This window comes from Microcaecilia unicolor, chromosome 4 (genome assembly GCF_901765095.1).
Source record: "Microcaecilia unicolor chromosome 4, aMicUni1.1, whole genome shotgun sequence".
Classification (NCBI taxonomy): Eukaryota; Metazoa; Chordata; class Amphibia; order Gymnophiona; family Siphonopidae; genus Microcaecilia; species Microcaecilia unicolor.
This window is the reverse complement of record NC_044034.1, coordinates 96357974-96385282: the sequence shown is the minus strand read 5'-3', so window position 1 is coordinate 96385282 and position 27309 is coordinate 96357974. Positions and strand designations below refer to the sequence as shown.

Here is a 27309-nt window from a genome sequence, read left to right as displayed (position 1 = left end):
AAGGGAACACAGACTACAGGCCTGAGGGCGGTGCTCGGCCCCCAGACACCGAAGACACGAAGCGTGCCTGTCAGTGAGCGAGATTACCCGGGCGCACTGGGTGCACTTCTTGAAGCCGCTGGAAGGCTTCGATGTCATGGGCGGAAAAATCACGCCGGCGAGATCGAAAGACGAAATGGCGAAATTTGGCACCAGCAGAAAAAAGCGGGAAGGAAATTTCGACCGGGGCCTAAGTAAGGCCTACCCCGACGACGAAAGAAAACTTACCGGGGTGAAAAACTCGAACTAGAGGAAGGGAAAAAGCCAAAAGAGGTTTTTTCCAACACTTTTGAAGCGAAACGAGTCGAAAACGACACGCGAGGTCGACTTTTTCGGGGCACGAAACGGAAACACAACTGTCCCGAGCGCGGAGAAAAGAAGACTGGCCGGCTCAAGCCGGTTTCGGGCGGGAAGACGGCCGCGCATGCGCGGTGCACATCGGCGCGCGAGGGCTAGCAAAGGACTTTGCTAGTGAAGATTCCGATTGGAGGGGCTGCCGTGGACGTCACCCATCAGTGAGAACAAGCAGCCTGCTTGTCCTCGGAGAAAATCTGTTTTACTCTTTTGGGATCTTGCCAGATACTTGTGATCAGCCACTACTGGAAATAGGATACTGGGCATGATGGACTTTTGGTCTCTCTCAGTATGGCGATGCTCATTTCTTATGTTCTAAAGGTCGAACCACTGAGTGCAAGTGATACAGACAAAGTCAATGCAATTAATATATTACAAGGATGTGTGCCATTCTCTTCTTTTTGAGTCTGTGTTGGGAGCTTACTTCTAATTAGCTTGTGTTTTAAGTTGGGTGACTGTCAGAAGGCCAGCACTGGTGGGGATGGGAATATCTCTTTCAGTAATTCATCCTCCTGGAGTAGAAAGCTTCAGATATAGGGTAAAATCACAACTTTCCAGCAAACAAAAGAAAATTCTGTACAATCTTACTCCACCAGAAAGAGCGGCCATAAGAACTTTACAAAATAACCAACGTATTATCATCAAACCTGGAGACAAAGGAGGCTCAGTGGTGATTATGGACACACAAAAATACATTGAAGAAAGGCACAGTCAGCTCTCAGACAATACATACTACAGAAAACTAACTGAGGATCCCACACAGGATTATACAAAGCAGCTGAAAGACTTTATCAGAACATTTTCTAACCAAATACAGCCACATCTGAAGAAACTCATACCAAACCAGCCGTATGTGGGCACATTCTACATGCTACCCCAAATCCACAAACCTGGAAACCCTGGCAGACCAATCATATCGGGTATAGGCACACTCACGGAGGAAATATCTGGACTCATAGAGGGGATTCTGAAACCTCTCATGCATAAAACACACAGCTTCATACAAGACACCACAGACTTTCTGAATAAATTGAAAAATATCAAGCAATTACCACTGAGTACCCTTCTGGTCACGATGGATGTAGAATCACTATACAGCAACATTCCCCATGCGGATGGCTTAGCTGCATGTGAGAAGCTCCTAAAAACATCCACACTGGACCATCAATACTCACCAGAAACTATTACAAAATTAATCACATTATTTTAAAATTTCCGCATTAACAATGATATCTATTACAAATAATGGGCACTGCAATGGGCACCAGGACAGCACTCCACTATGCCAACCTCTTTATGGCTGAGCTGGAAAAGACATTTCTGAATACATACCAGACCAAACCCCTAAAATACTACCAGTACAACGATGACATTTTTATGGCTTGGACTGAGGGGGAAGAAACTCTGAAACAATTTTACAATTTCTTCAATACATACCATCCTACAATCAGATTCAAAATTGACTACTCCCCAGAAAAAGTCAATTTTTTGGACACCACAGTCTCAATCAGCAATGGCTATATACAAACATCCATATACAAGAAACCCACAGACAAATGCAGCTATCTCCACAACTCCAGCTTCCACCCTTTCACATACAAAAAGATCTATTATTTACAGCCAAGCCACAAGGTACCACCGTATCTGCTCTGACCCAGGGGACAGAGACAAACACCTTGAAATCCTGACTGCATCCTTCAAACAGAAAGGCTACAACCCCAAAATAATCTTCAAGAATATTGCCTCCTCCCTCAAAACACCCAGGGAAAATCTGCTACAGTACAAAGAAAAAAAAGCCACAGACAGAATCCCCCTTATAGTGACATACAACCCAGAGCTGGAAAAATTAAGAAAAATCATAAAAGATCTACAGCCTCTACTCCAGGAGGATGAATTACTGAAAAAGATATTCCCATCCCCACCAGTGCTGGCCTTCCAACAGCCACCCAACTTTAAAACACAAGCTAATTAGAAGTAAGCTCCCAACACAGACTCAAAAAGAAGAGAATGGCACACATCCTTGAAATATATCCAGCTGCAAACTCTGCCAATACATTTCACAGGACCCCACGGTCATTCACAAAGGAAAAATATTCAACATTAAGGAATCTTTCACGTGCTCATCTTCCAATGTGGTATATATCATTCAGTGTAAAAAATGCAACGAAGGCTGCTACATTGGAGAAACAAGTCAGATGCTAAAGAAGAGATTTAATTTACATAGACATCATATGAAAAATGCTAGTACCAATCAGGATGTCACCTCTGTGGGGCAGCACTTTACAAACCCAGAACACTGTACCAATGATTTCATGGTAAGAATCCTGAAAGGAAACTTTAAAACAATACAGGAACGTAAGACCTTTGAAGTCAGAATGATTAAATATTTTGACACCCACCAGACAGAACTTAACAAAGATCTGGGTTTTCTAGCCCATTATAAACCACAAAGTTGTACTGCTTTGTCACCCTCCTATCTCCTTGCATATCTCCCTGTCCCTCATCCACCCGACTCTTCCTGTCTCTCACCTATCGACCCACATCCTGTTAGACTGTCACTGAAATGCTTTGATGTTTCACTTATATATACTGTCATCTATCAACATTTGCTTATTTCCGATCTGACGAAGAAATGTATTAAGTTATGTCCAATAAAAAAGGTATCATCTTATTTTCTTTTCCATGTTTTATTTTGTTTTATTTCTATTGATTACCTAAGTATCAAACAAAACAAGAAAAATAAGCACTGTGACAACTGCTACAATGAAAGATCAAAACCCAAAGATTGACAATTTGGGGTATACTTCCCTGAAACATAAGCCTTCTATAACAACACTTAAAAAGCAACATCCGAATCTAAGTGTTTTTATCTTTGTTATGTAATAACTGCCACAGTCCTACATCTCTCTTACTCTGCTGATCCAGACAAATTGTAACAAGTTTCAGCCCAATTACCTGATGATGTGCTGCGGCTTGGCTCTCCACGTTTCAACTGATCAATTCGAGATTTTCGCTCCCCCACTGGTTCCATGCTTCTGTTTCTTTCTCTGTCTCTGGAGCTTCCATGCAGGAGCCTCTTTCTTGTGTTTTGATCATCCCCACTGCGATGAGTAGACTCATTGGAAGGTGATCGTAGGCGGCTTGAAGTCCGACTCTGATTGCTTCCAATGCTGCTACTACGCTTTTGATCAGCAGGCTTGCGAGGTGGAGGCTCTTCTACTACAGTGGGATGAGGCTCTGTTTTTTCACCCTTGCTTTTGTGTGTTTTTTTGGGCAACTCAATACTCTGATTTGGAGCAGTGGAATCAGTACGTTCAGGGACTTCATCATCTGACCAGTCACTGAAAGTAGTCTCTTCTTTTTTTGGTGGTGGCTCTGCTATAATTTTCTCAAGTACTGCCTCTACCGGCTCCTCTTTTTTGGGGACTGCCACTGCTGCTGTTGCTGCTGTTACAGGTGCTGCAAGCATTCCTGGTGCTGTTACAGGTGGAGTTCTTGGGCCCTTTTTCTTTTTACTGTAAGGAAGTACTTCTTCTTCGGAAACATCAGAATCTCCCTTGGATCGTTTGCGCTTCTTCTCTAGATTTCTTTTCTTCTGACCCTTCTTTGGTGAAAAGACTGGCACTTCCTCTGGAGCAGGCTCAGTGATGTGCTTTTCCATCACAATGTCTTCTTCCTTTTTCTTCTTTGTAGCTTTTTTCTGTGCTTTTGCCTTTTTCTTATCTTCATGCACTCGATCAGAAGTATCATTTTCCTCAGCCTGAAGAGGAACTGCAGCCTCTAGCTCCTTTGGCCTTGAACTTTCCGTGGTGTCGGCAAGGTGATCTCTGGTTTTATCTAGTGAAGGAACCCGCTCTTTTATCTCTTGCTCTTCACAACGCCGAGAGCTTTCCTTTCTCTCTGGCTTACGCTCTTCCTCTTTCCACCGGCTCTGTCTTTCTTCTGTAAGATGCGCAGGGCTAAGAGAGCGGGATTCCTGAGGCCGAACCACTTGACTCAACACTCTATGTTTTTCATCTATAAAAAGAGATATATGTCCTCAAATTTTTTTTTTAGTTAAATTGCATCAAAAAGCGTAAAGAAGACAGCATATGTCCAGTAACAGGTAAACAAAACAATAATTGTATAGAATTGAGAAATGCTTTCATATACAAGCTTGTATAAATTTGATTTTTGATACACAAGTCACCTAACATCCACATCTGCACACACCTCATACAAATGGAAGTTTTAACAATAACTGAAATTCAACATGGAAATAGTTTCATGAAGAAAAATAGAAATAGCAGAACATAATTAAGAGAACTATACTGTTTTCTGTAAAGCAGCAATGCAATGACATTTTATTCTTGATGATGACCTGTTGTGCTTCAGACTTCTATTCAAGTATTTTTTTTCTTTTTTGCAACACAGGTGCCACAGGCTACTCTTCTCTACCAGAGCACTTTATTTTAAAGCACCAGGTGAGTTCACTTTTTTTTTTAAGCAAATTGTAGACAGAAGGAGCTTAGGAAAAAAAAATTTTCTATACCGTATTCAGAGGCACTACACGGTTCTGTATTACCACTAATTCTTTTCACTATTTACTTGACTCCTCCCCCCTTTGTTGTACTTACTCAGAATTTTGGGTTATACCACTTTATACTGATATTTGCTCATCTGGATGACCAGTAGTCTGATGGGTGGAATGTGAATTTATAGATGCTGCTGCTAAGTTGTTGCACTTATATTGAATGAAACTGATTCCTCCTAAATCAGCAGCTCTGTGGTGCTACCATCATAAAAAGTTGCTTATGAATCCACTGAATTAAAGAATCAGTGGCAAGCTTGGGGTGAAAAACTGGACTGGCAGTTATGTACATCAGATCTTATTTCAATAGCAGTACAGTGAACATTTAGGTCTGTACAGCATAAATGGCAGCTTAAAAACCATAGTTAGATGAAAAGGAATTGGCTACTTTGCTACAAGCACTAATAACAATTTGACTTAGATTACTGTAATTCTTTACATCGAGAATGGAAAATTTAGTTCCTACCTGGTCATTTTCTTTCCTTGAGTCCAACCAGACCAGTCCAGAACACATAAGGTTATGCTCTTTAGCCAGCAGATAGAAACAGAGACTGATGAGCTGCAAGCTCAACACAGCCACAGCTCAGCAGTATTCCTGCAACAAAGTAAATGTGGACCAACCAAAGCAAGCTCCTTACTAAGATGCGGAAGAGAGATCAGAAGTTGGACATATTTTCTTGGGACAACTTAAAAGGATGCAGCTCCTCTCCATCATATACATCAGATGAGACACTAAAACAGAGTAACCAATAACTTTTTGAGCTGAAGGGCAGGCCTCTGGATTGGTTTGGCTGGACTCAAGGAAAGAACATTTTTCCTTCCTCTTTGTCCTAACCAGACCAGTACAGGACATATGGAATGTAGCAAAGCAATTCTTACTTGGGTGAGAAGACACTCTTGCCATCAAAACTCTGGTTCCAAAGGCGGCTTTCTTCACTAGTTTGAACATCTAGCCTGTAAACTTTTGCAAAGGAGCGTAAAAAAGGCCAAGTATCTGCTCTATAAATCTCTCCTGAGATAACTGAGCAAGATTTGGCTCAAAACATTGCCATTTCTCTGGTTAAATGAGCCCCGAGACCTTGATGAACCTCTCGGCCTTTGAGAATATAGGCTGAAGCAACTGATTCCTTTAGTTAATGAGCAATAGTAGCTTCTGAATCTTTTCTCCTTTCTTGGATCCAGCAAAGACAATCAGATTTACAGAAAAGCGAATGCTACATACCTGTAGAAGGTATTCTCCGAGGACAGCAGGCTGATTGTTCTCACTGATGGGTTGACGTCCTCGGCAGCCCCCTCCATCGGAAAGTTTACTAGCAAAGGCCTTTGCTAGTCCTCGCGCGCCCATGCGCGGCCGTCTTCCCGCCCGAAACCGGCTCGAGCCGGCCAGTCTCATATGTAGCAAGACAATACACTTCAAGGGAAGACACAACTCCAACGGGGAGGCGGGCGGGTTTGTGAGAACAATCAGCCTGCTGTCCTCGGAGAATACCTTCTACAGGTATGTAGCATTCGCTTTCTCCGAGGACAAGCAGGCTGCTTGTTCTCACTGATGGGGTATCCCTAGCCCCCAGGCTCACTCAAAACAATAACCATGGTCAATTGGGCCTCGCAACGGCGAGGACATAACTGAAATTGACCTAAAAAATTTACCAACTAACTGAGAGTGCAGCCTGGAACAGAACAAACAGGGCCCTCGGGGGGTGGAGTTGGATCCTAAAGCCCAAACAGGTTCTGAAGAACTGACTGCCCGAACCGACTGTCGCGTCGGGTATCCTGCTGCAGGCAGTAATGAGATGTGAATGTGTGGACGGATGACCACGTCGCAGCTTTGCAAATTTCTTCAATAGAGGCTGACTTCAAGTGGGCTACCGACGTAGCCATGGCTCTAACATTATGAGCCGTGACATGACCCTCAAGAGCCAGCCCCGCCTGGGCGTAAGTGAAGGAAATGCAATCTGCTAGCCAATTGGATAAGGTGCGTTTCCCTACAGCCACTCCCCTCCTATTGGGATCAAAAGAAACAAACAATTGGGCGGACTGTCTGTGGGGCTGTGTCCGCTCCAGGTAGAAGGCCAATGCTCTCTTGCAGTCCAATGTGTGCAGCTGACGTTCAGCAGGGCAGGAATGAGGACGGGGAAAGAATGTTGGCAAGACAATTGACTGGTTCAGATGGAACTCCGACACGACCTTTGGCAAGAACTTAGGGTGAGTGCGGAGGACTACTCTGTTATGATGAAATTTGGTGTAAGGGGCCTGGGCTACCAGGGCCTGAAGCTCACTGACTCTACGAGCTGAAGTAACTGCCACCAAGAAAATGACCTTCCAAGTCAAGTACTTCAGATGGCAGGAATTCAGTGGCTCGAAAGGAGGTTTCATCAGCTGGGTGAGAACGACATTGAGATCCAATGACACTGTAGGAGGCTTGACCGGGGGCTTTGACAAAAGCAAGCCTCTCATGAAGCGAACAACTAAAGGCTGTCCTGAGATCGGCTTACCTTCCACACGGTAATGGTATGCACTAATCGCACTAAGGTGAACCCTTACAGAGTTGGTCTTGAGACCAGACTCAGACAAGTGCAGAAGGTATTCAAGCAGGGTCTGTGTAGGACAAGAGCGAGGATCTAGGGCCTTGCTGTCACACCAGACGGCAAACCTCCTCCAATGGAAGAAGTAACTTCTCTTAGTGGAATCTTTCCTGGAAGCAAGCAAGATACGGGAGACACCCTCTGACAGACCCAAAGAAGCAAAATCTACGCTCTCATCATCCAGGCCGTGAGAGCCAGGGACCGGAGGTTGGGATGCAGAAGCGCCCCTTCGTCCTGTGTGATGAGGGTCGGAAAACACTCCAATCTCCACGGTTCTTCGGAGGACAACTCCAGAAAAAGAGGGAACCAGATCTGACGCGGCCAAAAAGGAGCAATCAGAATCATGGTGCCTCGGTCTTGCTTGAGTTTCAACAAAGTCTTCCCCACCAGAGGTATGGGAGGATAAGCATACAGCAGACCCTCCCCCCAGTCCAGGAGGAAGGCATCCGATGCCAGTCTGCCGTGGGCCTGAAGCCTGGAACAGAACTGAGGGACTTTGTGGTTCACTCGAGATGCGAAGAGATCTACCAAGGGGGTGCCCCACACCTGGAAGATCTGTCGTACCACACGGGAATTGAGCGACCACTCGTGAGGTTGCATAATCCTGCTCAACCTGTCGGCCAGACTGTTGTTTACGCCTGCCAGATATGTGGCTTGGAGCACCATGTCGTGACGGCGAGCCCAGAGCCACATGCTGACGGCTTCCTGACACAGGGGGCGAGATCCGGTGCCCCCCTGCTTGTTGACATAGTACATGGCAACCTGGTTGTCTGTCTGAATTTGGATAATTTGGTGGGACAGCCGATCTCTGAAAGCCTTCAGAGCGTTCCAGATCGCTCGTAACTCCAGAAGATTGATCTGCAGATCGCGTTCCTGGAGGGACCAGCTTCCTTGGGTGTGAAGCCCATCGACATGAGCTCCCCATCCCAGGAGGGACGCATCCGTGGTCAGCACCTTTTGTGGCTGCGGAATTTGGAAGGGACGTCCCAGAGTCAAATTGGAGCAAATCGTCCACCAATATAGGGATTTGAGAAAACTCGTGGACAGGTGGATCACGTCCTCTAGACCCCCAGCGGCCTGATACCACTGGGAGGCTAGGGTCCATTGAGCAGATCTCATGTGAAGGCGGGCCATGGGAGTCACATGAACTGTGGAGGCCATGTGGCCCAGCAATCTCAACATCTGCCGAGCTGTGATCTGCTGGGACGCTCGCACCCGCGAGACGAGGGACAACAAGTTGTTGGCCCTCGTCTCTGGGAGATAGGCGCGAGCCGTCCGAGAATCCAGCAGAGCTCCTATGAATTCGAGTCTCTGCATTGGGAGAAGATGGGACTTTGGATAATTTATCACAAACCCCAGTAGCTCCAGTAGGCGAATAGTCATCTGCATGGACTGCAGGGCTCCTGCCTCGGATGTGTTCTTCACCAGCCAATCGTCGAGATATGGGAACACATGCACCCCCAGCCTGCGAAGTGCCGCTGCTATCACAGCTAGGCACTTTGTGAACACCCTGGGCGCAGAGGCGAGCCCAAAGGGTAGCACACAGTACTGGAAGTGGCGTGTGCCCAGCTGAAATCGCAGATACTGTCTGTGAGCTGGCAGTATCGGGATGTGAGTGTAGGCATCCTTCAAGTCCAGAGAGCATAGCCAATCGTTTTGCTGAATCATGGGGAGGAGGGTGCCCAGGGAAAGCATCCTGAACTTTTCTTTTACGAGATATTTGTTCAGGGCCCTTAGGTCTAGGATGGGACGCATCCCCCCTGTTTTCTTTTCCACAAGGAAGTACCTGGAATAGAATCCCAGCCCTTCCTGCCCGGATGGCACGGGCTCGACCGCATTGGCGCTGAGAAGGGCGGAGAGTTCCTCTGCAAGTACCTGCTTGTGCTGGAAGCTGTAAGACTGAGCTCCCGGTGGACAATTTGGAGGTTTTGAGGCCAAATTGAGGGTGTATCCTTGCCGGACTATTTGCAGAACCCACTGATCGGAGGTTATGAGAGGCCACCTTTGTTGAAAAGCTATCAACCTCCCCCCGACCGGCAGGTCGCCCGGCACTGACACTGGGATGTCGGCTATGCTCTGCTGGAGCCAGTCAAAAGCTCGCCCCTTGCTTTTGCTGGGGAGCCGCGGGGCCTTGCTGAGGCGCACGCTGCTGACGAGAGCGAGCGCGCTGGGGCTTAGCCTGGGCCGCAGGCTGTCGGGAAGGAGGATTGTACCTACGCTTACCAGAAGCATAGGGACCAGTCTTCCTTCCCCCGAAAAATCTTCTACCTGTAGAGGTAGATGCTGAAGGCTGCCGGCGGGAGAACTTGTCGAATGCGGTGTCCCGCTGGTGGAGAGACTCTACCACCTGCTCGACTTTTTCCCCAAAAATGTTGTCCGCACGGCAAGGCGAGTCCGCAATCCGCTGCTGGAGTCTATTCTCCAGGTCGGCGGCACGCAGCCATGAGAGCCTGCGCATCACCACACCTTGAGCAGCGGCCCTGGACGCAACATCAAAAGTGTCATAAACTCCTCTGGCCAGGAATTTTCTGCACGCCTTCAGCTGCCTGACCACCTCCTGAAAAGGCTTGGCTTGCTCAGGGGGAAGAGCATCAACCAAGCCCGCCAACTGCCGCACATTGTTCCGCATGTGTATGCTCGTGTAGAGCTGGTAAGACTGGATCTTGGCCACGAGCATAGAAGAATGGTAGGCCTTCCTCCCAAAGGAGTCTAAGGTTCTAGGGTCTTTGCCCGGGGGCGCCGAAGCATGCTCCCTAGAACTCTTAGCCTTCTTTAGGGCCAAATCCACAACTCCAGAGTCATGAGGCAACTGAGTGCGCATCAGCTCTGGGTCCCCATGGATCCGGTACTGGGACTCGATCTTCTTGGGGATGTGGGGATTACTTAATGGCTTGGTCCAGTTCGCAAGCAATGTCTTTTTCAGGACATGGTGCAAGGGAACAGTGGACGCTTCCTTAGGTGGAGAAGGATAGTCCAGGAGCTCAAACATTTCAGCCCTGGGCTCGTCCTCCACAACCACCGGGAAGGGGATGGCCGTAGACATCTCCCGGACAAAGGAAGCGAAAGACAGACTCTCAGGAGGAGAAAGCTGCCTTTCAGGAGAGGGAGTGGGATCAGACGGAAGACCCTCAGACTCCTCGTCAGAGAAATATCTGGGGTCTTCTTCGTCCTCCCACGAGGCCTCACCCTCGGTGTCAGACACAAGTTCACGGACCTGTGTCTGCAACCTCGCCCGGCTCGACTCCGTGGAGCCACGTCCACGATGGGGGCGTCGAGAGGTAGACTCCCTCGCCCGCATCGGCGAAGCTCCCTCCGCCGACGTAGTCGGGGAGCCTTCCTGGGAGGTGGCCGCGGTCGGCACCGCACGCGGTACCGACGTCGGGGACCTCAACCTGGGCGATGGACCAGCCGGCGCCACGCGCGACGGTACCGGAGGCGCAAGCACCGCCGGTACCGGAGGGGTAGGGCGCAACAGCTCTCCCAGAATCTCTGGGAGAACGGCCCGGAGGCTCTCGTTCAGAGTGGCTGCAGAAAAAGGCTGAGAGGTCGATGCAGGCGTCGACGTCAGAACCTGTTCCGGGCGAGGAGGCTGTTCCGGGCTGTCCAGAGTGGAGCGCATCGACACCTCTTGAACAGAGGGTGAGCGGTCCTCTCGGTGCCGATGCCTGCTGGGTGCCGAGTCCCTCGGCGACCCAGTGCTCTCGGTGCCGACACGGGGAGGAGACCGGTGCCGATGCTTCTTCGACTTCTTCCGAAGCATGTCACCGGAGCTCCCCAGCACCGACGAGGATGTAGAATCCATCCGTCGCTTCCTCGGGGCCGAGACCGAAGAGGGTCGATCCCGGGGGGGCTGTACCGCAGGAGCCCTCAGGGTAGGAGGAGACCCACCCGAAGGCTCACCGCCACCAGCAGGGGAATGGACAGCCCTCACCTGCACTCCTGACGATGCACCTCCGTCCGACGACATCAGCAGACGAAGTCTCGGTACCACCGACGTCGATGCAGTCGTCCGATGCCTCGATGCAGTCGATGGAGCGGCAGCCAAGGAAGATGGTCCTGACGCTGACGACGTCGATGCACTCGATGCCTCCGGTGCCGGTGTCGACGAAGAGCCCGAGAACAAAACGTTCCACTGGGCTAATCTCGCTACCTGAGTCCGCCTTTGTAACAGGGAACACAGACTGCAGTTCTGGGGGCGGTGCTGGGCCCCTAGACACTGAAGACACGCAGAGTGCCTATCAGTGAGCGAGATTACCCGGGCGCACTGGGTGCACTTCTTGAAGCCGCTGGAAGGCTTCGATGTCATGGGCGGAAAAATCACGCCGGCGAAATCAAAGGCCGAAATGGCGAAAATTGAAGCACCAAAATTTAAAGGGAGAAAAATCTCGACCGAGGCCAAACTAGGCCTACCCCGACAACGAAAGAAAACTTACGGGGCAAAAGTTTAGAAAATTACGGGAAGGGCAGAAAACCCGAAAGGGTCTTCCGGAACAGTTCCGGAGCGCTTCCCGAACTTTTTAAAGGAAAAAACACGTCGAAAAGGACGCGCGAGGTCGACTCTCTGGGGCACGAACGGCGTAACACGACCGTACCGAGCGCGGACGAAAGAAGACTGGCCGGCTCGAGCCGGTTTCGGGCGGGAAGACGGCCGCGCATGCGCGGTGCGCATGGGCGCGCGAGGACTAGCAAAGGCCTTTGCTAGTAAACTTTCCGATGGAGGGGGCTGCCGAGGACGTCAACCCATCAGTGAGAACAAGCAGCCTGCTTGTCCTCAGAGAATCATTTTTAGGTAATGTAAAAAAAACAAAACAAAACAAAAAACCTTAACCATCATCTTTTCACACTTCTCCCCCAATGTTCCTGATGAAAGGAGGGTAATATGACCTGACTCATGTGGAAAACAAACACCGCTTTTAGAAGAAAAGTGGGAAGTGTGAACAGAAACTCCTGCTCTTCTGAAATTCTTCTAGCCAAGCAACTGGCAAACAAGAACACCAGTTTCAAGGTGAGATCCTTTAAAAGTAATGTTCTTGAGGCTCAAAAGAAGGAACTGTCAGGTCTGCAAAACTAAGCTAAGATTTCCAGACATAACTATAAGATGTACATGCAGATGTGCAACCCTTTGAAAAAGCACACATTGGGATACAAACTAACAGACAATCTCTCCAACCATCCTTGGTAACACTAACACTGCCATTTGCACTTTTAAGGAGGTTAAAGCTATCCTTTCTTCAACCCATCCTATGAAAATGGTACAAAATGGAGATCTCTTTCAGAACACCATGCCTCACTCTCCAGACTCTAGGCACCATATCCTATTGCCTGCAGTCCCCAGGTAACCATTTCAAAGAACTGTTTGAGCACAGAGTTCAATTTACAATCCTGAATATCTCTGAGAGCTTTTGGAACAGCCGTCTTTTTGGTGACTACTGCCAACAATGCATCCACCTTTGGAAACTTCAGCTTTTCTTTCTCTTCAGAAAGGAGAACACAAAATGTATACATAGCTCTTCCAACCCAAAGGCTGTCCTCCAGAGCATCTCACTATGCTGTACTAAGGGCTTGAATAGCCTAATGAACAGAAAATTCGCTAGGGGGCTTATGAATCCCTTTAAAGATAAGGTCCCAAAGATTCTAGACTCCTGTACCAAAGGGTCTACAATACACACGGTTTCTAATGCCTTTGAAGTCACCCTCATGAGCTCTTCCCTCTGGAAACAATGTATCACTGTAAGATGAACTCCTCCTGCCACAAAGGCCTCTCCTGCCACCAAAGGATCTATCAAGGAGGTCCCTCTATCAACAGCATTAAGAGTACTCCAGTCCCTTATATCAACATCCCCAGAAGCAACCGAAGTTCCACAACATCCTCTGACAAGAACCTCCCTTGGCATTCTTAGCTGAGAGGCAATAACCACCAGTTCAGAGAGATCCCTGAATTTGCCAGAACATTTGGACTGACACAAAAGAAAAGCCTTCTGAAAGAGGATGACAAACTCTGAGGAAACACTACAGTAGATGAAATGGCATCTGTGCAGCTGTACAGCTAGGAACAGACTAAGAAAAAGAAACCTCCTCTATAGTAAGGAAAAGTGCTGGCTTTAGGCAACTTATTTCCTAAAGAGGAAGGTGGCAGCTACTAAAAACACTCCCTCCAGAGCCTTCGGGAACTGGTCTTGACTGCTGTGAATGAAGTACAGAGTACCCATGGCAGGTCTTGTACTACTCTGAGGAATTGCTGCACCAAGCTCCAGAGCGGGAACACCTTTTGGCAATTTCAAAAAGCATTTCAATTGCACAGTGAACTAGTAGCAGCACATGCCTTCTGGTGTGCCCAATACACCTTCTAGTGGTTTTGAGTTTCAGCCATACTCCCCCAGGGCTGTGCTGCAAGAAAGCAAGATTGCACTGCTGACAGAAACCTGTCACAGCAATGGAGTCCAAACCCAATGCTGCTCGCTTTTCAACCTGACTCACTACAGAAAGTAGGAAGATGGCAAAAACACAACCCAATGCAACTCCCAGCACTGAAATAAAATTCATAAAAAGGGTTTGACTGATTGGAGGAGTCACTGCAGCATAGAGTGGAGCTCCACAACACTGAGATTACAATGGTAAAAAAGAAGGGGAAAGTAACGGAGCCACAACTGGACCCTTTTTCTTCAGTAAGGTCCAATGGATACTTTTGTGGTGCGTGGAGTACCCGAACCCCAGGGATTCAGGGAGTTACTGGCTATCTCTACACCACTGCCAGGAGGAATGGTGTCCAGCTTCGGCTCAAAATTTTCTTTGACCTCTGATATGCGCTCACATCCACCTCAGCCGCTAATGTCAAGTCTCGAGGGTTCAGAGACAGATATCCAGAGGTTTCAGTTAGAAGCGCCTACTTCTTGAGGGAGAACCCCCCATGACAAGTGTGGCTGTGATTAGTTCACCTCTGGTTCATCCTTCCACGGCGACGGCACTGGGCGTGATGGATATGGAGACTGGGAAGGAGACAGTGACTGCTGCTGTTGAAGGTGGTCTGCTGAAGGCAAATTCGTTTGAGATACAGCTCCAGAAACCATCCACTTTTACCTTGGAATCAATATGGACTGCTGTTTCTGTATTGGGTAAGGCGCTTTCTGCACAGTTTGCCTTAATGAAAGCTACTGTTCAAATTAATTACTAATATATTTACTGTTCAAAATCAAGTTACCCAAGTGACTCAATTGTTACAGGAACATAATGATATGATAAAGAATGTTCAGATGGTAAACTCTACTGTTATGAAACAGTATATGGTATTAAGGAGGAAAGTTGAAAATCTTGAGAATTCTGTTAGATACGCTAATCTTCGACCAATTAATTCCCCTAAGGTTCTACTAGTCTCTCCTACAGACATGTTTTCTTGTTATTTGAAGGTGATTCTTTTAGTTTCTGATAAGCTTTGCCTCCAATCTCTCAGATTTATTATCTACCTACTGCAAAAAAAAAAAAAAAAAAGAGTCTTTGTAACCCATGGATTCCAATTTGGATGCCGGTGTCCTTAATGTGTCTGACATTTTGGAATCATCTGAGATGGAAAATCTGGTTAAAGCAACTTTGATTATTGCATTACCATCAGATTGTGACTGGTTGTTACATTTATATTTTCAGAAGAGGGAAGTGCCTTTCTTGGCTTGTCAAGTATGAATTTTTCCAGACTATGCATAATAAAATTAAAATCTGCCAAATATGTATTCTATGAAACCTCTCAGCTCTCTGCTTTTGTCAGCAGTAGGAAGGTCACCATATATCTATCATCTACTATAATAAAACGCAGCCTCAACGTTCTAAGGACACTGACGTCACTGAAGTCACTCACACACCGGTTCGTGGTTTCATGGTGGTGAAGTCACCACAACATCTTCATGCCCCGCCCTCGCGTCACACGTGATGACGTCGAGGGCGGAACACGAAAACAAATTTACGGACGGGGAGCAGTAGGGAAACACGCTCCGCGTGTCTCCCTACTCCTCCCCTTCCAACAAATCCCAGCCGCCGCTGATGTGCACATGAACCCCGCCCCTTTCGCCACATAGCCCCGCCCACGGTAGCACAGGCTTAACCTCACCAACCTCCCTCCCTCCCTGTCACCTCCCCTCCCCTTACGCGTGTCTCCCTGGTGGTCTAGAGGTACCTGTTCCGTCAGCTCAGGAAAGAAAGAGCCCTCTCTTTCCTCCCGTAGTGGTGGCTTCCTTGCTGCATGGTGTGGGAGTCCGGCTCTCGGCATTTCAAAATGGCCGCCGAGAGTTCACGCTGCCTCGCGAGACTTCAACTCTCGGCGGCCATTTTGAAATGCCGAGAGCCGGACTCCCACACCATGCAGCAAGGAAGCCACCGCTACGGGAGGAAAGAGGGGGTTCTTTCTTTCCTGGCCCGACAGAACAGGTACCGCAAGGGGAGGGGAAGGGAGTCCCGTGCCCGCTAGCACCCGTTTCATTGGCGCCAGAAAAGGGCCATTTTTACTAGTTCCGCAATAAAGCGAAGTTACTTACATGTAGCAGGTATTTTCCGAGGACAGCAGGCTGATTGCTCTCACATATGGGTTGGCGTCCACGGTGGCCCCAGGAATGGAAGATTTTCCAGTAAAATCCAGAAGCTTTGCGACAGTCTGTAGGACGCGGGGCAGAAACACCGCGCACGCGCGGCCGTCTTCCCGCCCACGCGCGTCCGTTCCCGCCTCAGTTATGTGAAAAGCAAATAAAGAATAAAAACTCCAAAGGGGAGGTGGGCGGGTTGCTGAGAACAATCAGCCTGCTGTCCTCTGAGAATACCTGCTACAGATAAGTAACTTCGCTTTCTCTGAGGACAAGCAGGCTGCTTGTTCTCACATGTGGGGTATCCCTAGCCCCCAGGCTCACTCAAAACAACAAAGAAAGGTCAATTGGGCCTCGCAACAGCAAGGACATAACTGAGATTGACCTACAAAGTAACAGCTGAGAGTGCAGTATGGAACAGAACAAAAATGGGCCTAGGGTGGTGGAGTTGGATTCTAGACCCTAAACAGATTCTGCAGCACCGACTGCCCGAACCGAATGTCGCGTCGAGAATCCTGCTGAAGGCAGTAATGAGATGTGAATGTGTGGACTGATGACCACGTTGCGGCCTTGCAAATATCTTCAACAGTGGCTGGCTTCAAGTGGGCCACTGATGCTGACATGGCTCTAACACTATGAGCCGCGACGTGACCCTCAAGAGTCAGCCCAGCTTGGGCATAGGTGAAGGAGATGTAATCTGCTAGCCAATTTGAAATGGTGTGTTTCCCGACAGTGACTCCCTTCCTGTTGGGATCAAAAGAAACAAACATTTGGGCGGACTGTCTGAATGGGCTTGTCCGCTCCACATAGAAGGCCAATGCTCTCTTGCAGTCCAATGTATGCAACTGAAGTACAGCAGGGCGGGTTTGAGGACGGGGAAAGAATGTTGGCAAGACAATTGATTGGTTCAGATGGAACTCCGACATCACCTTCGGCAGGAACTTAGGGTGAGTGCAGAGGACTACTCTGTTATGATGAAATTTAGTATAAGGAGCATGGGCTACCAAGGCTTGAAGCTCACTGACCCTACGAGCTGAAGTAACAGCCACCAAGAAAATGACCTTCCAGGTCAAATACTTCAGATGGCAGGAATTCAGTGGCTCAAAAGGAGGCTTCATCAGCTGGGTGAGAACGACGTTGAGATCTCATGACACTGGGGGAGGTTTGACAGGGGGCTTTGACAAAACCAAACCTCTCATGAAGCGAACAACTAAAGGCTGTCCAGAGATAGGCTTACACTCTACACGATAATGAAAAGCACTAATTGCACTAAGATGAACTCTTACAGAGTTGGTCTTGAGACCAGACTCTGACAAGTGTAGAAGGTATTCAAGCAGGGTCTGTATAGGACAAGAAAGAGGATCTAGGGACTTGCTGTCACACCAGACGGCAAACCTCCTCCATTTGAAAGAGTAACACTTCTTTGTGGAATCTTTCCTGGAAGCAAGCAAGATTCGGGAGACACCCTCACAAAGACGTAAGGAAGCAAAGTCTACGCTCTCAACATCCAGGCCGTGATAGCCAGGGACTGGAGGTCGGGATGCAGAAGCGCCCCCTCGTTCTGAGTGATGAGGGTTGGAAAACACTCCAATCTCCACTGTTCTTCGGAGGACAACTCCAGAAGAAGAGGGAACCAAATCTGACACAGCCAAAGGGCGCAATCAGAATCATGGTTCCGATGAGAGGGGGCGGAGCAAGATGGCGGCGGCGTTGACAACGCTCCACGAGTAACTCCGGGTATGCGAGGTTTTAAACCCTATCTTCGAGTGAATTTTTCTTTGGAAATATTTTTCTTTTGTTTGAAATAGTTTCCTTTATAATGCCACACACGAAGAGAAAGGGTTTGGTAAGAGCCGTGACCCAACCGGCTCTAACATCAACACCAAACCAGCAAACTATGGAAAGTTACCTCTTGAGATCCGCAACATTAGCGACAGGAGTTCCCGCTGAGATATTGGATCAGGGAGAGCCCACACTCCTGGGACAGGACGTTTCATTGTCCCCTCCGTCGCAATACTCTCTGCCTCAGCCCGCAGAATCCGATAGCGGGGGCGGAACCAAAAAACGCGAGAGCGAGGAACGGACCGCTCGAATGGGGCCTGCTGTCGAGGTTTCTGCTGGGACTTCTTGTACAGCTTTACAGAATCCAGGGAAGGGTTCTTCTGAGGCGGTTACGCTTGAAGTGATTTGGGAGACGCTACAGATTATGATGGCATCAACTGGTAAAATTGAAGGACTTGCAAGTAATGTTCAAGAACTATTTCTTTTGCATCGATGAAAAACGAGATTACTGAAAAAATTAATCATTTAAACTCAGAAAATATTAAGCTGAAGGAAACATCGCTAAATCTGATTAAAGACACTTCAATGATAAAAAATAGGTTGGAATACTTTGAGAACTATAATAGGAGACTGAACTTGCGTTTATTGAATTTCCCTTGTACTCCAATTTACCCTCCTGTGGAGATATTTAAGAGATACTTAATAGAGCATTTGAAATTTTTCCCAGAGAATATACCACCACTTAACAAAATTTACTTCTTACCTATAAAAAAGAAAGCTGAAACACTACCACAAGGAGACTTAAACGTACCAGATTTATTAGAATCTTCATTAACATCTATAACGGAAAGAAGAACTCTTTTGGTTTCATTTGTATTTCAGCAAGATTTGGAGCTAGTGAGGAAGCTGGCTTTAAGAAATATACAAACTCCATTTTATGGAGGGAAAATCTGGGTTTTCCCAGATGTTACAAAACAAACTCAAGCCAGAAGGAAAGATTTTCTTTCATTGAGAACTTCAACAATAGCGTTGGGAGTAACTTTTAATTTGAATTATCCATGCAAGTGTAATATAAAATATTTGGGTGTAAAATATGTTTTCTTTCTTCCTGAACATTTAAAACAATTTATAGAACAGAAAAAAGTATTACTAGTTTGTGTCTCGTAGTCTGAACAGAACCTGAATGGGTAATTAAATAGAATTGAATGCGGACAATCGTTAAGCCTTTTTTTTTTTACTTTAAATAATTTGTAATAGTTAAGAATCCTATCTCCGAAGGAACGGCTCTTAGCCCCTATTTTGGTGGTCTAATGTAAGTCATACACATTACTATTAAATTGTTTTAGTTTTCTTAATTTTAAAAAATTACTGTTTTTTTTCCTATTCAAGTGTGAAGCTTGTAAATAAATGAAAAATGATAAATAAAGAATAAAAAAAAAAGAATCATGGTTCCGCGGTCTTGCTTGAGTTTCAGCAACGTCTTCTCCACCAAAGGTATGGGAGGATACGCGTACAGAAGGCCCGTCCCCCAATGAAGGAGAAAGGCATCTGATGCTAGCCTGTCATGGGCCTGAGTTCTGGAACAGAACTGAGGGAGCTTCTGATTGAGCTGAGTGGCAACAAGATCCACCGAGGGGGTGCCCCACTCTCGGAAGATCTTGCGTACGACGCCCAAGTTGAGCGACCACTCATGAGGTTGCATTATCCTGCTCAATCTGTCGGCCAGACTGTTGTTTACGCCTGCCAGATACGTGGCTTGGAGAAGCATGCCGTGCTGGCTTGCCCAAAGCCACATCTGGATGGCTTCCCATCACAGGAGGCGAGATCCGGTGCCCCCCTGCTTGTTGATGTAGTACACGGCAACCTGGTTGTCTGTCTGAATTTGAATAATTTGATTGGAAAGCCGATCTCTGAAAGCCTTCAGAGCGTTCCAGATCGCTCGAAGCTCCAGGAGATTGATCTGAAGACCTGATTCCTGGAGGGACCAAGCTCCCTGAGTGTGCAGCCCATCTACATACGCTCCTCACCCCATGAGAGATGCATCCGTGGACAGCACTTTTTGAGGCTGAGGAATCTGGAAGGGACGTCCCAGGGTCAAACTGGATCGAATTGTCCACCACTGAAGGGAATAGTGAAAATCGGTGGACAGCTGGATCACATCCTCTAGATTCCCCGCAGCTTGATACCACTGGGAAGCTAGGGTCCACTGAGCAGATCTCATGTGCAGGCGTGCCATGGGCGTCACATGAACTGTGGAGGCCATATGGCCGAGAAGTCTCAACATCTGCCGAGCCATGATCTGCTGAGATGCCCTGGCCATGGAAATGAGAGACAGAAGGTTGTCTGCCCTCGTCTCAGGAAGATAGGCCCGAGCTGTCTGAGAGTCCAGCAGAGCTCCTATGAATTCTAGTTGTTGAACTGCAAGAAGGTGGGACTTTGGGTAATTGATGACAAACCCTAGTAGCTCCAAGAGTCGAATAGTTATTTGCATGGACTGTAGAGCTCCTGCCTGAGGTGCTCTTCACCAGCCAATTGTCGAGATAGGGTATGATACATACCTGTAGCAGTTGTTCTCCGAGGACAGCAGGCTGATTGTTCTCACGACTGGGTTGACGTCCGCGGCAGCCCCCACCAACCGGAAAAAGCTTCGCGGGACGGTCGGCACGCAGGGCACGCCCACCGCGCATGCGCGGCCGTCTTCCCGCCCGTGCGCGACCGCTCCCGCCAGTTGAATGACAAGCAATAAAGTATAAAACACAACTCCAAAGGGGAGGAGGGAGGGTAGGTGAGAACAATCAGCCTGCTGTCCTCGGAGAACAACTGCTACAGGTATGTATCATACCCTTTCTCCGAGGACAAGCAGGCTGCTTGTTCTCACGACTGGGGTATCCCTAGCTCTCAGGCTCACTCAAAACAAGAACCCAGGTCAATGGAACCTCGCAACGGCGAGGAAACAACAGAAATTGACCTACGAAGAACAACTAACTGAGAGTGCAGCCTGACCAGAATAAATTCGGGTCCTGGAGGGTGGAGTTGGATTACACCCCAAACAGATTCTGCAGCACCGACTGCCCGAACCGACTATCGCGTCGGGTATCCTGCTGGAGGCAGTAATGAGATGTGAATGTGTGGACAGATGACCACGTCGCAGCCTTGCAGATCTCTTCAATAGTGGCTGACTTCAAGTGGGCCACCGACGCTGCCATGGCTCTGACACTATGAGCCGTGACATGACCCTCAAGAGTCAGCCCAGCCTGGGCGTAAGTGAAGGAAATGCAATCTGCTAGCCAATTAGAGATGGTGCGTTTCCCGACAGCGACCCCTAGCCTGTTAGGGTCGAAAGAAATAAACAATTGGGCGGACTGTCTGTTGGGCTGTGTCCGCTCCAAGTAGAAGGCCAATGCTCTCTTGCAGTCCAATGTGTGCAACTGACGTTCAGCAGGGCGGGTATGCGGCCTGGGGAAGAATGTTGGCAAGACAATTGACTGGTTAAGATGGAACTCCGACACCACCTTCGGCAGGAACTTTGGGTGGGTGCGGAGCACTACTCTGTTGTGATGAAATTTAGTATATGGAGCATGAGCTACTAGGGCTTGAAGCTCACTGACCCTACGAGCTGAAGTAACTGCCACCAAGAAAATGACCTTCCAGGTCAAGTACTTCAGATGGCAGGTATTCAGTGGCTCAAAAGGAGGTTTCATCAGCTGGGTGAGGACGACGTTGAGATCCCATGACACAGTAGGAGGCTTGATAGGGGGCTTTGACAAAAGCAAGCCTCTCATGAATCGAACGACTAAAGGCTCTCCAGAGATGGCTTTACCTTCCACACGATAATGGTAAGCACTAATCGCACTAAGGTGATTCCTTACTGAGTTGGTCTTGAGGCCAGACTCTGATAAGTGCAGAAGGTATTCAAGCAGGTTCTGTGCAGGGCAAGAACGAGGTTCTAGGGCCATGCTCTCACACCACACGACAAACCTCCTCCACTTGAAAAAGTAACTCTTTTTAGTGGAATCCTTCCTAGAGGCAAGCAAGACCCGGGAGACACCCTCAGACAGACCCAACGCAGTGAAGTCTACGCCCTCAACATCCAGGCCGTGAGAGCCAGAGACTGAAGGTTGGGGTGCAGCAACGCTCCGTCGTTCTGCGAAATGAGAGTCGGAAAACACTCCAATCTCCACGGTTCTTCGGAGGACAACTCCAGAAGAAGAGGGAACCAGATCTGACGGGGCCAAAAGGGCGCTATCAGAATCATGGTGCCGCGGTCTTGCTTGAGCTTCAGTAAGGTCTTCCCCACCAAAGGTATGGGAGGATAAGCATACAGGAGGCCGGTCCCCCAATGGAGGAGAAAGGCATCCGACGCTAGCCTGCCGTGTGCCTGAAGTCTGGAACAGAACAGAGGCAGCTTGTGGTTGGTCTGAGAGGCGAAAAGGTCCACCGAGGGGGTGCCCCACGCTCGGAAGATCTTGCGTACCACTCTGGCATGGAGCGACCACTCGTGTGGTTGCATGACTCTGCTCAGTCTGTCGGCCAGACTGTTGTTTACGCCTGCCAGGTATGTGGCTTGGAGGAGCATGCCGAACCGACACGCCCAACGCCACATTCCGACGGCCTCCTGGCACAGGGGGCGAGATCCGGTGCCCCCCTGCTTGTTGACGTAATACATTGCAACCTGATTGTCTGTCCGAATTTGGATAATTTGACAGGACAGCCGATCTCTGAAAGCCTTCAGTGCGTTCCAGATCGCTCGGAGCTCCAGGAGGTTGATCTGCAGATCCTTTTCCTGGAGGGACCACAGACCCTGAGTGTGGAGCCCATCGACATGGGCTCCCCACCCCAGGCGAGATGCATCCGTCGTCAGCACTTTCGTGGGCTGCGGAATTTGGAATGGACGTCCCAGGGTCAAATTGGTCCGGATGGTCCACCAGAGCAGTGAAGTGCGACAACTGGTGGAGAGGCGGATGACATCTTCTAGATTCCCGGTGGCTTGGAACCACTGGGAAGCTAGGGTCCATTGAGCAGATCTCATGTGAAGACGAGCCATGGGAGTCACATGAACTGTGGAGGCCATATGACCCAGAAGTCTCAACATCTGCCGAGCTGTGATCTGCTGAGACGCTCTGGTCTGCGAAGCCAGGGCCAAGAGATTGGTGGCCCTCGCTTCGGGAAGGTAGGCCTGAGCTGTCTGGGAATTCAGCAGCGCTCCTATGAATTCCAGAGATTGAGTTGGCTGGAGATGGGACTTTGGGTAATTTATCACAAACCCCAGCAGCTCCAGAAGTTGAATAGTGCACTGCATGGACCGGAGGGCTCCTGCCTCCGAGGTGTTCTTGACCAGCCAATCGTCGAGATATGGGAACACGTGCACTCCCAGCTTGCGTAGGTAGGCCGCTACCACCACGAGGCACTTTGTAAACACTCGTGGGGCAGAGGCGAGCCCAAAGGGCAGCACACAATACTGAAAGTGCCGTGCGCCCAGGCGGAATCTGAGATACTGTCTGTGAGCTGGCAGTATCGGGATGTGAGTGTATGCGTCCTTTAAATCCAGGGAACATAGCCAATCGTTTTTCTGAATCATTGGCAGAAGGGTGCCCAAGGAAAGCATCCTGAACTTTTCTTTGACCAGGAATTTGTTCAGGCCTCTCAGGTCTAGGATGGGACGCATCCCCCCTGTTTTCTTTTCCACAAGGAAGTACCTGGAATAGAATCCCTGCCCTTCCTGCCCGGGTGGTACGGGCTCGACCGCATTGGCGCTGAGAAGGGCGGAGAGTTCCTCTGCAAGTACCTGCTTGTGATGGGAGCTGAAAGACTGAGCTCCTGGAGGACAATTTGGAGGCAGGGAGGCCAAATTCAGGGCGTATCCGCACCGCACTATTTGGAGAACCCACTGGTCGGAGGTTATGAGAGGCCACCTTTGGTGAAAAAATTTTAACCTCCCTCCGACCGGCAGATCGTCCGGTACGGACACTTGTAGGGCGGCTATGTTCCCGTGGATCCAGTCAAAAGCCCGTCCCCGGCTTTTGCTGTGGAGGCGCAGGGGGCTGCTTAGGCGCACGCTGTTGACGAGAACGAGCGCGCTGGGGCTGTCCCTGTGCCTGACGAGGCCTTCGGGCCGGCTGGTTGTACCTACGCTTTGCAAAAGAATAGGGTGCAGCCTGCCGTGCCCGGGAAAAACGCCCACCCGTGGGGGCGGGTGCTGAAGGCGCCCGGTGGGAGAGCTTGTCGAGAGCGGTTTCCCGCTGATGCAGTTGGTCCACCATCTGCTCGACCTTCTCACCGAAAATGTTATCCCCCCGGCAAGGGACGTCAGCCAGTCTCTGCTGGGTGCGGTTGTCCAGGTCAGAGGCACGCAGCCATGAGAGCCTGCGCATCACTATACCTTGGGCCGCAGCACGAGATGCCACGTCACAGGTGTCAAAAATCCCCCTGGACAGGAACTTTCTGCACGCCTTCAGCTGCCTGACCACCTCCTGATAAGGCCTGGACTGCTCCGGCGGGAGCTTATCGACCAGGTCCGCCAGCTGTTGCACATTGGTCCGCATGTGGATGCTCATATAGAGCAGGTAAGATTGGATGCGGGTCACGAGCATGGAGGACTGGTAGGCCTTCCTCCCAAATGAGTCCAGAGTGCGAGACTCCCGCCCCGGGGGCGCCGAGGCGGTATCCCTCGAACTCCGTGCCCTCTTGAGAGCAGAATCCACGACCGCTGAGTCATGGGGCAACTGGGGCCGCATGAGCTCTGGGTCAGAGTGGATCCTGTACTGGGACTCTGCTTTCTTGGGAATGGTGGGATTAGTTAATGGTCGCACCCAGTTCCGGAGCAGCGTCTCCTTCAGGACATTGTGCAGCGGTACCGTGGAGGACTCTCTAGGTGGTGATGGATAGTCGAGGACCTCGAGCATCTCGGCCCTCGGCTCTTCCACAGAGACCACGGGAAAGGGAATGCTTATAGACATATCCCGCACAAAGGAGGCAAAGGAGAGACTCTCAGGAGGTGAGAGCTTCCTCTCCGGTGACGGCGTGGGGTCCGAGGGAAGGCCCGTAGACTCCTCTGAGGAGAAATATCTCGGGTCCTCCTCTTCCCCCCACGAGTCCTCATCCTCGGTATCGGACATTAGCTCATGTAGCTGAGTCCGGTACCGGGCCCGGCTCGACGTCGAGGCACCGAGGCCTCGGTGTCGTCGAGCGGTGGACTCCCGCGCCGGCGGGGACGGAGCTCCCTCCATCGACGTCGACGGGGACTCCACCTGCGTGGCTGTCGAGACCGGCACCGCAAGCGGCGGCGGTGTCGACTGCCCCGGCGCCGGGCTAGAGCTCGCCGGCGCCACAGTCATCGGCGCCGAGGGCGCAAGCACCCCCGGCGCCGGCACAGCCTGGCGCATCAGCCCTTCCAGGAGCCCCGGAAGGATGGCTCTGAGGCACTCGTCCAGGCCCGCTGCCGAGAAAGGCGGTGGGGCCGGTAAGGGTGTCGGTGCCAGAAGCTGCTGGGGGCCAGGAGACGGCACCGAGGTGCCGGAACCCCGACGCGTCGGTACCTCCACCACCGACGGAGATCTCTCCTCTCTGTGATGACGCTTCGGCGTCGACTCCTCTTCAGGCACCGAGGGCTCCCGGTGACGGCGCTTCTTGTCCTTCTTCCGGTGCACGTCACCGGTGCCGGAGGGCATGGAGGAGGAGGAGGTCGATCCCCCTCGGTCTCGAGGTACCGGGTCCGACAGGGTTCGGTCCCGTGGCTCACGAGTTGAGGGAGTGACCGGGGCCGACTGCCCACGCGGTCTCTCTACCCCACTCTCGCCGGCGGACCGGCGGGCCGACGGGACCTGTTCTCCTGGGGTCGCTGCCATCGGTGCCGATGTCTCGGGCATCGATACCGGTACCGAAGAACCGGCCTTCGATACCGATGCCGTCGAGGTCGACGTCGAGGGGCCGGCGCAAGTTCCAAAAAGACGGTCCCGCAGAACTTGCCTCGCAACCTGAGTCCGTTTCCGGAGACCGAGACACAAAGCACACGACTTGAGATTGTGCTCCGGCCCGAGGCACTGGAGGCACCAAGCGTGGGTGTCGGTCTGCGAGATCGGCCGGCCGCAGCGACCACACTTTTTAAATCCACTCGGGACCTTCGAGGACATCGACGGAAAAATCGCGTCGGCGAAGTCAAAGTCGGCAATGGTGGCTAAAATCACACCACGAAAATTGAAACCGACCGAGCGGCCACTAGGCCGCAACGAGGCGTCCCCGCTAGAAAGCGAGGGAAAAGGGAGGAGCGCGTGCTCCACACGCGCAAAATTCTTTTTTTTTTTTTTTTTTTTGGATAACAAAACGAAACGAAAGAAGAAGAGGCCGAAAAGGCCAAGAGCGACGACCCGCGTAAACGCGGTCGAAAATTCCGGCGGCTGAAACGAGAGAGTTGCAAAAACACGACTCTCTCAGTCGCGGAAAAAAAGTAACTGGCGGGAGCGGTCGCGCACGGGCGGGAAGACGGCCGCGCATGCGCGGTGGGCGTGCCCTGCGTGCCGACCGTCCCGCGAAGCTTTTTCCGGTTGGTGGGGGCTGCCGCGGACGTCAACCCAGTCGTGAGAACAAGCAGCCTGCTTGTCCTCGGAGAAAAGGGAACACATGCACACCCAAGTCTGCGTAGCGACGCTGCAACCACCGCCAAGCATTTTGTAAACACCCTGGGCGCGGAGGCGAGCCCAAAGGGCAGCACACAATACTGAAAGTGCTTTGTTCCCAGACGGAATCGCAGATACTTCCTGTGAGCTGGAAGTATTGAAATGTGAGTGTAAGCATCCTTTAAGTCCAGAGAGCATAGCCAATCGTTTTTCTCAATCATGGGAAGAAGGGTGCCCAGGGAAACCATCCTGAACTTTTCTCTGACCAGATATTTGTTCAGGGTCCTGAGGTCTAGGATGGGACGCATCCCCGGTTTTTTTTTTTTCACAAGGAAGTACCTGGAATAGAATCCCAGCCCTTCTTGCCCTGGTGGAACGGGCTTAACCGCATTGGCGCTCAGAAGGGTGGAGAGTTCCTCTGCAAGTACCTGCCTGTTCTGGAAGCTGAAAGACTAAGCTCCCGGTGGACAATTTGGAGGTTTGGAGATCAAATTGTGGGAGTACCCCAACCGGACTATTTGAAGAACCCACAGGTCGGAGGTTATGAGAGGCCACCTTTGGCAGTCCCGAAGAGCTCTTCTCGACGCCTGTGTCTGCTTTTTCAAGCTAAGACACAACTTGCAAGCGTCTGGGCGATGGTTGGGCCCAAGGCACTGGATGCACCAGGAGTGCGCATCAGTGCCTGAGATCGACCACTGGCACCGAGCACACTTCTTGAAGCTGCTGGAAGGCTTCGATGTCATCTGCGGAAAAATCACGGCACCCTGACCTGCACCTGTCCCCCTCAGGGCACAGACCGCACAAGT

At 50.1% G+C, this 27309-nt stretch overlaps 1 protein-coding gene across 2 annotated transcripts in view; it reads right to left on the bottom strand.

Moving 5' to 3' along the window:
* The window catches only part of ZC3H13 (zinc finger CCCH-type containing 13), a 215599-nt gene that overhangs the window by 48543 nt on the left and 139747 nt on the right, over nt 1–27309 (bottom strand). For both annotated transcript variants that reach the window (XM_030200507.1, XM_030200508.1), the window contains exon 15: nt 3349–4410. In XM_030200507.1, coding sequence (XP_030056367.1) covers nt 3349–4410 — 1062 coding nt within the window. The remainder of the gene's footprint in view (nt 1–3348; nt 4411–27309) is intronic.